This window comes from Ailuropoda melanoleuca, chromosome 14 (genome assembly GCF_002007445.2).
Source record: "Ailuropoda melanoleuca isolate Jingjing chromosome 14, ASM200744v2, whole genome shotgun sequence".
NCBI lineage: Eukaryota > Metazoa > Chordata > Mammalia > Carnivora > Ursidae > Ailuropoda > Ailuropoda melanoleuca.
Genome location: NC_048231.1, coordinates 49,237,834 through 49,251,833, shown reverse-complemented (window position 1 = coordinate 49,251,833; position 14,000 = coordinate 49,237,834). Strand labels below are relative to the sequence as shown.

The window sequence follows — 14,000 nt, the reverse complement described above, 5'->3', positions numbered from 1 at the left end:
CACCCAGTGCTCATTCCATCACGTGCCCTTTTTCATGCCCATTACCCAGTTACCCCATCTCTTCACCCCTCTCCCCTCTAGTTTGTTTTCTGTGGTTAAGAGTCTCTTTTCGTTTGTCTCCCTCTCTGATTTCATTTTATTTTATTTTTCCCTTCCTCCCTCTATGCTTCTCTGTTTTGTTTCTTAAATTCCACAAGATGGGTGAGATTATATGATAATTATCTTTCTTTGATTGACTGATTTCACTTAGCATAATACCCTCTAGTTCCATTCATGTCATTGCAAATGGCATGATTTAATTACTTTTGAGTAATATTCCATTGTGTATATATACCACATCATCTTTGTCCCTTCATCTGTCGATACACATCTGGGCTCTTTTGATAGTTTGGCTGTTGTGGACATTGCTCCTACAAACATTGGGGTGCAGGTGCCCCTTTGAATCACTAGGTTTGTATCCTTTAGATAAATACCTAGTAGTGCAGTTGCTGGGTTGTAGGGTAGCTCTGTTTTCAACTTTTTGAGGAACCTCCATACTGTTTTCCAGAATGGCTATACCAGCTTGCATTCTCACTAACAGTGTAGGAGGGTTCCCCTTTCTCCACTTCCTTGCCAATAAGCCTTTAAAAGCTTATAATATCATTAATGTCAAACTATTCAGACAGATTCAAATTTGTCTCCAAATGTCATTCAAAATTTTTTTGCAATTTGTTTGAATTGAGATCAGAATAAAGTCCACGTACTGCTTATTGGATATGTTTTCTGAATCTCTTAATCCGTAGATTGCCTCTGTTTTTCTCTTGCAAATTTTATTAAAGAAGCTGACTTTGTCCTATAGGCTTTTCCCTATAGAGTAGGTTTTGCTGATTACATTCTTGCCCTGTCATTTAACCTGTCTTGTTTTGGCATATTCTAAAATTGGATCTAGAGGTTTGATTAGGTTTTGAATTATTTTCGTGGGGATGGGGGGAGAGGTAAGACCGCTTTGTAGGTGGTGATATATTCTCTCAATATACAATGTTGAGTTTTTTTTTGTTTGTTTGTTTGTTTTTGGTGAAGTTAGTGATCATTCGTGTTTAACGTGTGACTCTCAACCAGGGGTAATTTTGCCCTTGAGGGTACATTCGTCAATGTCTGGGGACATTTTTGGTTGTGACAACTAGGAGGGAGGGGTCCTAAAGGCATCTAATTGGTGGAGGCCAGGGCTGCTGCTCAGCACCGGCAGTGTGTAAGACAATCCTCACAACAAAGAATTATCTGGCCCAAAACATCCGTAAGGCCAAAATTGAGAAACTATAGTTAAGATTCATTAATTTATTTAGGGTTGCATAATGTTATTTTGTCATTCCAACTTCATTTTATTAGTTATAATATTTGTGTAGAGAGAAATTAGGCTTATGTTAACCACCCCATCCCACTTTCTCATTCCTGCTCCCAGGTCCTCCTCACCCATCTTGCCTCAAAAAAGAAGTAGATAGGTATTTGATTTAATTACATTAGGTAAGTGTATCTTACCGGTTGGAGGATCTGGATCTTCTTAGGTATGCTGTCAGTGTTTAGGCATTTACATGTTCTTAAGAACAGTGGGAAAAGATTATGTTATTATTTTATTGATCTCTTTTAAGTTTTTAGGACCTTGATACTGAATATATAAACAAATGATTGAAGTTATGTGGTTGTCTTTTAGGGTAAAAAAGATACCAGGTCTAGAAGTATAGTGGTTGAGTTCTTGTTTTTAAAATTTTTTTAATTTAAAAAAAAAATTTTTTTTTTTTTTTTGGCAAAACAGTTCTAACTTATTTTGAACCATCGTTAGAGTAGGCATCTTTTTGGGAAGTAATTCTTTGATTCTTATCATAGATGGAGTGACCTAGGATTCCAGGAACCCTCCCCCCTTTTTTTTAAATGGAGGTACCTTTAATAATTATTCTAGTACAGCAAGCATTAACTAATACTGTTCTTAAGCATACTAAAATTCGTGGTCAGCCTAGTCCTAGGGAACAGTAGGTCTTTGGATATATTTCAGTAAATTAATGGCCCATAGAGTCTTCAGTTGAGTTGTATTCAGTGCTAGTAACAAGTGCCATTCAGCATGTTCCCTGGCTTGTTGATAGCTGGAGGGAGATAGTACTAAAATTGTTGACTGCTTTATTTTTGCAAAGTTGGGTTCTTGGAATTACTAGCTCTTTTCAGTTATTTTCAACTCTGTCTTATGAGATCTAATGTCTATTTAGTGGTAGTATTTTTTTTTCCCCAGGGTTGAATGTGGTTTTAATTGTTATTTTATGGTGTTTTATCACCTATTTAATTCTTTGTGTTCAATTAAAAATTTTTTTCTTTATTTTGAGGCCTCTGATTCTACTTGAAATTTTCCAGATTTCTTAAATGTATTGCATTTCATTTATGCCCTCCATCCTAACTTGTGTTAATGACATATTTTCTAGGAAAAAAATACCAATTTATCTTAAGACTGATGGGTTGTCAAGAACAAGGAATTTCAGTGGTCCTATGTATACAAAGACTTTTTATGTTTAAATATACGTTGTTTTGTGTTGAGCCAAGGAACAGATTGGGGACAGTGCATTATTAAGTGAGATGGAGTTCTCATAGTTGTATACATTGACCTGAATATCACTAAGTGTTATTTCAAAGTGTGTATCAACATTTTGGTATCCTATTATTTTCACCTGTATTAAAATTTGAGAAGATAGGAAGAGAACTGTGGAGATACTGATAGAGTAGACTGTTATATGCATCTTTAAGTTTGTTTTTTGGTCCTGGGAGAGCGGTGTGTGTGTGCATGTGTGTATTTTGGGGTGGGTGTTGTCGAGTACAGCAGAGTTTTATAAAATATTGTATTTTTTGAACCTAGAGGAAAAAATTGATTTAACTTAAAATTGTTCAGGTTGAGGATTACTAAAGATAAGAAAATATGAAGTGCTTATTTTTCAGATATTGACAGGCATTGATTAGCAACAGAAATTAAGAGCTGCAGAATTAGAAGGTGTTTAGGACAACATGGGGCGAGCATAAATTTAATAAGATTTGTACATTTAATTAGCATAATGCAAATTTATCATAGCTGATTTTGTTTGGGAAATAATATAAAAAGCTACAGAAACTTTTGTACTTTTTGCTTGACCATAGTTACTATTAGCGTTATATCTTATATATAATACATTTTTATAGAATAAAATGTGAATGTCTTAGAGCCTAATGATTTCTGTGTTAGTCATTCCCAGTACCATGCAGGAGAAATCAGTTTGATGTGAATCTGAGAATATGTTTCCCATGCCACCTCAGGGTATAACTCCACCAGGGACTGCTCCGGCTGTCACTTCAATGAGCAGCGTCAGCAACACAGTTCCAACAACTGGCAGTTATAATACGAAGAATGACCCCAGGGGACTCAATGTGTTCAAACAGGAGAAGCAGAAGGTTTGTTTTAGGGAGCTAACAGCCATAGGAGTTTACTAGTGTTACTGGTTATGTTAATGTAGTTACCTAGCATGTACATGGTATTATGAGTGTATTATATGAAATAGATAGAATCAAAATTTTCAGCTGCGTTTTAAAATACAGTAGAACCATAAATCACTTAAAAATCATGCACAGAAACTATTCTCTGTTCTAAAAAAGCAAATGGAGCACTTAATAAAATCTCAGGTAGTGAGCAGAACAAATCTAAGTGTGAACATTGTTATGAAGTTGGTATAATTTTTTCTGTCATTGAGATTTTGGGAGCATTCTCTAAAAAAGGAGTTTATTTGAATAGATTAGCAGGTATAGCAGTAAAGGTAGGAGCTGGCAAACATTGATCTCCAGGCAAGTATTTGTTCATATATATTAGAAATGAAGTATTTTATGTTCTGTTATCAAACACAAATAATAGTAACCCTTCTTTAACTGTCACTATTAGTTATTTGCAGTGCTCCAGGGTAGCAGAATATGTGGTTAAAGCCTAAAGATCTTAGGTCATAGTTGAACTTGAGTGTGTGTGTGTACGTACGTGTGTGTGTATGTACGTACGTACCTGTGTACTTAACAGTTAAGTAAGATGACAGGATGTCAGCAAGATAATGGTGACTTCTGGGTGGTGTAATGGTTGCTGTATGATTCCCTTTACCATTTTTTGCTTACTAGAAACTTCAGGAACCACACAGTTTGAACAGGTTGCTTATACTTTGATTTGGCTTTGCAGAGAATATGTATACTGAGGCTTTAATTTTGATCCTTTATCTAAATGTCTGATACTTTTTTGATTTTGTGATTTTAGTTTCTTGTTTCTGGGAATCGTGATTCTACAGAAACAGTAAATTGGTTTTTTAGAGTAAAAATAAGTCTCCAGTAACCTTGTTTTTCAAATACTCTCTCTTCCCACGTTAAGGCCTTAATTATGCCTTTAACAATTTTATGCCATAGCCCTTAGTTTTAGTCTTAATTCGCTTTATAGACATTAAAAATTTTTTTTGAAGGTTTTATTTTTAAGTAATCACCCAATGTGGGGCTTGAACTCACAACCCTAAGATCAAGAGTAGTACGCTGCACTGACTGAGCCAGCCGGGTGCCCCCCACCTTTTATATTCATTTACATCCTTTACTCATAATAGTCATAGGAGTGTAGCCTCATATTCATGGTTCCTTAGCTCAAGGCTTGTTCTTCTCAAGGCTTTATTGCAAAAACCTGTTTTGCCTTATATTTTGCCTTGCCCCTTCTGTTTCCAGTCCTTTGCTGTGTTTTTCTAATTACCCCCCATGGGAATAATTTAGAATATTGGGATTGAAATTTATAAAAATTGTTAAAAAGGAATACAGAAGTAAGTTCAATTCATGGATGGAAAGGGATTATTGTAGATAGGCTAAATAATATAAAGTAGTGGAAAATGTACAAGATGTGGCATATTTTCTTAATTGATATGGCCTTGACCTTCCCGTTTATTCTAGTTGCAGTATTAAATATAATGTTAATATAGTGTTACTATTATCAGTTCCCTAAGAGTCACAGCCTGTTGAATCCCTCTAGTTTGCTTGTTTCATGGTTCTCAGAACAACCAGTCTCCTCTTTCTGGACCAGTCTGAAGCAACTCTCAAGGAATGAGCTGTTTTTCTGGAGCCAAACCTCAGTAACGGAGCTCCTGAATGGAAGTATATATTTACAGTCACAGTAGCCTTAGTGTTCCCATCAGGCTCTTCAGATGGTTAATACATGAATGACTCAGCCCCCTGCCTAACTCCCCCTTTTTAGCCCCCAGTTAAGTTAGGTTATATATGCTTATACTTTAAATATACACAAATAAATTAGATTTCATTGCATCTGCTATGTATGTTGACTGGTTTGTAGGGGGCCTAAATAGTACTTGACAGTACTTGACAGAAGTGTACTCCAAGTAACTTGTCTCATGTCTTAGTTGACTCACTGTTGAAATGTTTTTAAACTTCACTATATCTTTTGCATTCTAGCCTTTATGTTTATGCTCCACAAATTGCTTATTTCATTTCTTTTCCTTTTTGTTATAAAGAATATAACATTAAGAAAAATTTCAGTGAAAAAGAAAAATCTAATTCTGTTAACCATAAGAAGATATTCGTTGACATGGTATTTAAAATCCCAGAGAGTGAGGAGCTACCCCATCAAATGTCTAAAAAGAGTGAGATGTTTAAGTAATTTTACTTAGGCACAGAATAGAATATTTAATGATGTATCATTTAAAATGATAATTAAAAGATATACATATAAATGGATAAAGATAAAAATGTTATGGTGTATGCTGATTTTATAACGTGCATATGAGAGAATATTGGAAGATAATACATCAATAATAGTTGGGTTGGTTTGATGAGATTGGTAGTTTCCTCTCCTTCTGATAATTCTAAATTTTCTGGAATTTCAAGAATTTATTTAAAAATACAAAGCCAGTTGTGAAGAGTTTGATGATTCCTCATTTTAATTTTTTTCTCTTCATTTGTTGGCCTCATGTATCTCCTCTTGATTTTTTTAGTCAACTTTCTGGTTATGAGTATATGTTTTTTCCCAATTCTTAATCAGAACCTGAGGATTCCTTAGTTGCCATATTGTTGACTGTTGCTTTCATCTTTATAGAGGAAGGCAATGAGCTGCCCTCTTTTTCCAAATTTGGACTTGTTCTAGTTTGAAATTGGAGCACACTGGAAAAATCATTTTGAAATGAATTCTAATTATTGTTAAGAGAGATTAAGAAAATATTGGTGGAGAACAAAATATATTTGAAACATTTTTACTAACAGAGATGGAATTCGTCAGGACAGGAGAAGATAGGGTGAAGAACAAGAAAGCTAGCAAGAGAACAACTCAGAGAAATTGGAAGTAGGCTTCTTAAAAACCCTTCACAGCTGAGAAGCTTCTGAAGGAAAATGGAAAAATCTGAATGTTGATAGTAAAATATATAGTGGTGTACATTAGAACCTCATTATAACTAATAATTTTTACATGGGTGTAGGCATAGTGATCAAATCACATTCCCTTCATAAGAGATATCAGTTTTGCCCCCTTGAACTAACAATTATTTACACTTAATATAAATTTGGGACCTGGGATAGTGTGGTAGATGTGTAACCTGTAATTAAATCTTACTGAGTATGTGGAATGACATAAAGTTGATTTTGGAACTGTTTTTGTTAGAAGTTTATATCTGAATAAAGCAGTTTAAAAAAAAACTAACATTAAATTTCTAGCAAGTATAATTTTAGTTAAAGAGATGACTTGTACTGATACTGTTACGGTGTAGGTGATCGTGTAAATGACATTAAGGTAAAGGATGTTGAGGCACTTTGGACCACAGGCTGTGTGACTTGTATTTAGGCACTGCTCTAGATATTTATCTATATTGGGTGAGTGTTGGTAAGAATTACAGTTTTATGGCTCACAGTTTTAAAAGTATCTAGGTACTGCTGTGATTCCATATGGAATTTCATGAATTAAACAAACAGTGTTGGTAATAATTTGAAAGAATTATTTATGTTTGAGTTTAAGAACATGGAATTAACTCCCATACTTTCTCTTTTTGTTTTTTAAACCACGATATGTTTGTGTTCATTATCTCCCCTTCTATATTTATATCCTAGTTATTTTTTTCCATTAATAGAAGTTAGGTTTTCTTTTAAGTGTTTTTCTCAGGTAGTCTCATAATTTCATTGGAATTATTACTATAATATCCCCCCTACCCCCACAGAATCTTATTTGAAATGCAGAATCAGAGCACTGAAAATGACCTTCATATTTGGATTTTGGTTGGCGTCAGTCATGCAGTATACTTTCATTGAATAACTACTCTTGGCCAAAGTGCTGGGTTTAGGGGTAAATATAAAAAGAAATGACTCTTACTCTCCCAGTCTTTGAAGTATTGTAGGAAAGAATGTCAAAAATACCTTATTATGGTATATGATAAGTGCTGTGGTGGAGGTAAGTGTGAAGGATTTTGGGAGTAGAGGAGGGAGTGGGCTGCTTATTTTGACTTCTCTTACTGCTGACCTTTATTGATTTAGTCCTGCTAAAACTGTTCATAATTGACTGTAACCTTTGGTATTTTAAAAAAATTCTTGTTAATGAAGTCATTACCTCAAAGATTTCCATTTAAATGATTTTTTGGAAAAGAAAGGTATGGAATTTCAACTTGAATTTGTTTAAAATCTGTAAGGAGATTTAGTGAGTTAAAAAAGTGCCACTGTCTTTGTAATACAGAATGACCTGGAACCTAGCAAAACTGTTCCACTGAATGCCTCTAAACAAGATGGACCCATGCCAAAACCACATAGTGTTTCACTCAACGATACTGAAACAAGGAAACTCATGGAAGAATGTAAAAGACTTCAGGGAGAAATGATGAAACTATCAGAAGAAAATCGACACCTGAGAGTAAGTTTTTAAAAATAAGTTGATTTAAATGAAGGCATAAGATATGTGAATATTATTAGGACATGTTATCCACCAGTTTTTAAATTTATCCTTGGTCATTTCTTCTCATTTTCCCTAATTTGATATGTCTTAGCCTTTGCTCCCCACTCTTGCCTCTGTAGTTTTACCAAGACTTCTCATTGACTGCAAGTTCCTTTCCTAGTAGATGCCCTAGTTATCTGTGATCTGACCTATGGCATTGGCTAGCTTCCTCTCTTGTTTGTAACAGCCTTTACATTCTGTGCCCTAGTCATATGAATTGCCTGAAATGATGCTGTCCCATATATAGTAAGGGGACATATGTGGCTGTTGAGTGTTTGAAATGTTGTTAGTTTGAAGTGAGATGTGTTGTGAGTATAAAACACTGATTGATTTCTTAGACTTAGTTCAAAAAACCTCTTTTTTGTATAACTACATATTGAAATAATATTTTGGTTATATTGGATTGAATTTTATTAAAATTAATTTTACCATTTTCTTTTTACCTTTTCAGTGTGCTATTAGGAACTTTAAAAGTACATAGGTGGCTCACATTTGAAGCTTATATTTATTTAGGACAGTGTTGGACTAGCGTATCCTGAAGAGGCCTCTCTATTAATGATCTTTTTTTTTTTTTTTTGCTTTAGCTTGAATTCTTTTCTGACTGGATTGCCCTGAAATCCCATCCCTATCCTTACAAGCACATTATACATGCATGATTGTCTGTTGGTCCTTGGTTCTTGTCATCTTTTCAATATAAACTTTTCTAGGACTCTCTCCTGCCAGAAGAAGAGAAATATGGTTTTGGAATGCTATCTCCTTTATTTCCATGAAACCTCTATCCTGTTCATTGGAGGCCTTTCTCCCTCTAGTCGATGGTAGTTCTTTGGGGGCAGGGACCTGTGCTCATTCATCTTTGCATTCATAGCACATGCATATAGTAGTCGTTCATATATTTGGATGAATAAATGGATGAATTGGTGAATGAGGACTAGTGAGGTGTATTGATAATTTGCGTTTGACAAGTAATTATTTCAAGACCTGAATATCTTTAAATTGCCATCAGAGAATACAAAATGTATGTAAGTAAATAAGCTAAATTAAGGGACTTAATCTACATTTGATTCTTCTATCTGTTAAATGTATATTGGAACTACCTACACTCTGAATCAAGGGCACTGTATCTTGAATTGATCTGTGCTGAAATAATTGCCTATCTACTATTTCACAGTACCTCTCAGAGGCCCCCACCACCTCTTGGGATAGTGGAAAGATTATCTTCATTTCACACCTATATCCACACATCATAGATTTTTAAGGATGCTGTTTTTTTTACCTTTACTTTATCTGCCATGACTACCACGGTACAGTTCTGTTCTTTGATGAAAGATGGGCTCCTTAGCATGCTCATTACATTTGTTCAAAAAGCCATTGTTTGTCTCTTGGCAGGAGGGGAGAAGTGGAAATGGTAGGAATGATAGAAGTAGGGCAGGGCTGAAAAATAGGAAGAGTGTGAACAGGGACAAAGGTGAGATTTGGGTGCTGGTCTTTCCTTTTTATTTATTGGCTGATGTTTTGTAGGAGATGGTATTTGAAAAAATGTTCTGCTGTTTAAAACAAAAGAACCTTGAGGACCATTGGCTTATAGAATCAATTTCAGGCCCTTTCTTGACATTTCATATGTAAGACCCATCTTAATTTGTTGGCAGATTAACTTTCTTGAACATGTCTGATCATTGTTCCTTTTTATTCCTCTAGTCCTGTGGTTCTTAATTCAGGCTGTGCATCTGAATCTCCTAGTGAGCTTTTTAAAAATAGAGGTCCTCCCCAGACCTAGTAAATCAGAATCACTAGGAAGATTGTTTAAAGTTCTTGATGGGATTGAGAATAATTTTGTCTTCATACAGGACTAATGAACATAAGACTATAAAAAACCCCAGCAACCCTCAGAAAATCCAGTAATTGCAAATAAAAGAGTATGACCTGAGGTGGACTCTTTCTTTCATTTGGCATTAGTAAAGCATACTAGAGGAATCAGTGTGAGAAAATAAAAAATGAGCTTGCACTAAGGAAGTAAAATTCTGCCCTGTCATTCATCTGGTTGGATGATGGACACAGATAAAGCCAGTTGCCTAGGTAACAGGTATCAGTATTTTTCCCAAGATCACACTGTGGCTGATAAAGTGTCATAGCATCCTCCTATTTTGAGTGACTACTGCTTTCTTACTGAGAAACCTTGTCCCCTAAAATCGTACTGTCAAAAGCTTTGCTGTGTGAAATCACACCGGTAAGAACCAAGCAGCCCACTCTTGTCTAGAGGATCTGAGTCACTTTGACACAGAAAAGCAGCCTCCCTTTCCAGTCAGGGGCATAGCCTCAAATGGGGGGTAGGGGAGGTTCTCCATACAACATCCCATGGCTGTTGTAGCTTGTTGTATCCACTATCCACAGAAGCAGGATTCGGTGTCTCCTTTAAAGTCAAGACCCAGTGCTGACCCTTGTACACGTGGACCTCCTGCTTTGAGCTTATCAAAACACTTGCTATATTTACATTTTATCCTGAAATTCTCCCTTCCTCCAAATCCTGTAAAATTCCTGTCTTTTCCTTTGGCCATATACTCCCTGTGCCTCTGCTGTGTGGGTGCCCTGGTTGTAGTGTGTCCCTAAACCTGTCAGACCACAGCTTTGCTCCTGGTGGTCTTTTGTAACCAGTGTAAAAATACCATGGGCCACCATGGAAATAAGTGCATGCACAGAACACTTCCTTACTTGTATTAATATATTTTAGGGGTGTTTTTTTCCTTCTATATAAATATAGCCGTATCTGATTTTTCACTTTTTTAGGAGTATATTTTTTAGCTCTAGTTTTTAAAATCAAAATTATTGAGGTATAATTTGTATTCCGTTAAGGCACCCATTGTGAATGTACAATTCAGTCATTTTTAGTAAACTAATAGAATTGTGCAGCCATCACTAGACTCCAGTATTAGAATGTTTCTATCACTATAAAAAGTCTTAAGCTGGTTAGCAGTTGATCCCTAGTTCCATTGCAGCCACATGCACACTGACCTGCTTACTGGCCATAGATCTGTAGCTTGGCAGTTTTCCTGTATGCATATTTGTTTTTAAAAACCTCTTTGTGCATATATTTTTTTCAGGATGAAGGCTTAAGGCTCAGAAAGGTAGCACATTCGGATAAACCTGGATCAACCTCAGCTGCATCCTTCAGAGATAATGTCGCCAGTCCTCTTCCTTCCCTTCTTGTCGTAATTGCAGCCATTTTCATCGGGTTCTTTCTAGGGAAGTTCATCTTGTAGAGTGAAGCATGCAGAGTGCTATTTCTTTTTTTTTTTTTCTCTTGACCAGAAAAAGATTTGTTTACCTACCATTTCATTGGTAGTATGGCCCACGGTGACCATTTTTTTTTTGTGTGTACAGCGTCATATAGGCTTTGCCTTTAATGATCTCTTACGGTTAGAAAACACAATAAAACAAACTGTTCGGCTCCTGGACAAATTGTATATTACCAGATCATCACTAGCAGATGTCAGTTGCACATTCAGTCCTTTATGAAATTCATAAATAAAGAATTGTTCTTTCTTTGTGGTTTTAATAAGAGTTCAAGAATTGTTCAGAGTCTTGTAAATGTTATTTTAATAATCCTTTTAAATTTTATCTGTTGCTGTTACCTCTTGAAATATGATTTATTTAGATTGCTAATCCCACTCATTCAGGAAATGCCAAGAGGTATTCTGTGGGGAAATGGTGCCTCTTACAGTGTAAATTTTCTCCTTTACCTTTGCTAATATCATGGCAGAATTTTTCTTATCCTTTGTGAGGCAGTTGTTGACTGAGTTTTTCATCCTTACAATCCTGTCCCATGGTATTTAACATAAAAAAAAAATAAAACTGTTAACAGATTTTTGCTCGATAGCTTGTTTGTGTGTCGTGTCATTAGGTGGGGATACCAGGGAGTCCACTGTATGGTAATTTGAAATTTTTGATGCATAATTCTATCTTGTATTGAAACCCTTTCAGATATTATAATATTTGTAGTTAAAAGTCCTCGTTCTGTTAAGGAAAGGGATTGATAAAATTTTAAGCTACTTTTGGTATTTTGGAAGATCACAGTCAGTTTGTCCTTAAGATAATATAAAATAAGGAAATCCCATGAAATAAAAAGACTATAATTTTAGTCTGTTTATATGTATGCCTTGTGGCTCTGTTGCATTTGATTTACCCCATTCTTTACAGGTTCTTCTAGTATCTTCTCAAGGAAGACTAATTCTCCTGGTTCTAGTCCAGTGCTTTTCAACCAGCTTAAGAACTCCTTTTATTTTAGAACATTTCATAAAAATAGTTTAAAAGTAGGTGTTTTTCATGTTCTATCTGACATTCAAAGTAAATTTCTATTGCGGAAATTTGGAATTACTAAGCAAGTCTTGGGAATTTTCTTTGTGGAAAGTGACTTTACCCTTTGCAAATCTACCTATTAATGTGAAACACATTTTCAGTATAAATACGCATTTTAGGGTCTGATTCTTTCTTGCACTTAGTCTTATGTCTTCATTTATTTCACTTCTAGTGTAGAAAAGTTTGGAACCAGAGACAATATATTTAGTTTTTCTACTGAGTGCAGTCCAATACAAGAGACTCTTGATTCCTGAAAATTGGTGTTAGTTTTGTAAAAGATGCACTTCTTTCTGAAAGGGAAACCAGACTTTGGGACTTGATGCGGTGCAGTGAAGTGTGTTAGGCCCAGGTCTCTGTATACATTTTTTAGATTAGTGAAATGTTCCTAAAGTATTTTGGTTGCCTTTTCATTTTGAGTATGTTTTGAATTTGTCAGGCCACAGGTAGTATGTTGTGTCATTGTGCTGTATGGTATCTTTTATAAAACCTCTTGCTTGTGTGCAAAAGTTACTAAAAGCAAACAAGTAATGCCTGTCCATTACTAGCATGCTACTACAGGTAATGTTTCCACTGTTCCAGCGCTTGCAGTCATTGTAAAATTTCCCCCCCTTTCTGATAACTGGAAAAGCATGTGGAAAAAACATCTTGAATTTTGTCCCATAAATGCAGGATCAGTAGTTCCTTGGCTTAAAGCTCTCTCTATAAATCAGCATTATTGGTGATAAGTATCAAGCTTGATATCTCATAGCTATAATGTTTTGAAAATTTTGAGTTCTCAAAAATTTAGCAAAATCCCGTTTTATGGGAATGCGCTTTAGAACTCATTTATTTCAGCCCCTTTGTTTTATAGTTGAGGAATCTGAGGCCTTTCTGAGAATTAAGGGAACTTGTCCTGTGTCTCACAGGTAGGTAGAGGCAGAGCTGGAACTAGAAAATCTGCTCTCCTGACTCAGCTTGGTGTCTTTTCTAGTAACTTTGTAAAAAAAAAAAAAATCCTAATTTGACATGACTGAAATTATGAACATAAGATGCTATCTAATAAATGTATGTGAAATTTCGTACCCTAAGATTGTATTACAGGCTACTGTTGAATAGTCTTGTGTATGTTTGGTTTTAGTGTTAGGTTAGAAGTCTCCCTCCCCCTCCCATATTGGTAATAAATACTGTGAAATACAATGTATTTTTAGATAGGCATTTTACAAAATACATTATGCAGAGGTTGGTTTTGGGGTAGATTGTAGTTTGGGCAGTATCTGCAAAATAAAGTATACATGGGCTTTTTAACTGCTTTACACGTCGGGAGATGCTCTGATTGTATAGGAGACCTAATTTCTATTCTTTTAATTGCTGTGTCAAATGTGGTGAGATTATTTTACTACCAACGGTTACTTTGAAAGAGTCCAACTGTATTAATTGACTGATAATATATAGATTAAATTGTCTTCATTCCTTACATGTTTAGAAATTGCTTTGTCTGCCTGCTTACTTGTGTATGTAAGCATGAGGGAAATAATACTGTTGCTAATATTGAAATCACAATCAAGTAACTAAGGCCTTAAGTTCATATGTGACGCTAAATGCACTACCTTATTTCATTCTATAAGTAATGTACCTTAACTTTGCCCATTCTTGTATTTACAAGAAACAAATTTAAGAATTGTATTCTGAGTATGTGATT

At 35.2% G+C, this 14,000-nt stretch overlaps 1 protein-coding gene across 2 annotated transcripts in view; it reads left to right on the top strand.

Moving 5' to 3' along the window:
* The window catches only part of VAPA (VAMP associated protein A), a 39,812-nt gene extending 26,291 nt beyond the window's left edge, over positions 1-13,521 (top strand). The window contains exons 5-7 of one of the 2 annotated variants that reach the window (XM_002921720.4): positions 3,304-3,438; positions 7,718-7,891; positions 11,068-13,521. In XM_002921720.4, the coding sequence (XP_002921766.1) occupies positions 3,304-3,438; positions 7,718-7,891; positions 11,068-11,226 (468 nt within the window). In that variant the 3' untranslated portion in view covers positions 11,227-13,521. The remainder of the gene's footprint in view (positions 1-3,303; positions 3,439-7,717; positions 7,892-11,067) is intronic. The other variant, XM_002921721.4, reaches the window with a different exon arrangement.
* The last annotated feature ends 479 nt before the right edge of the window (positions 13,522-14,000 follow it).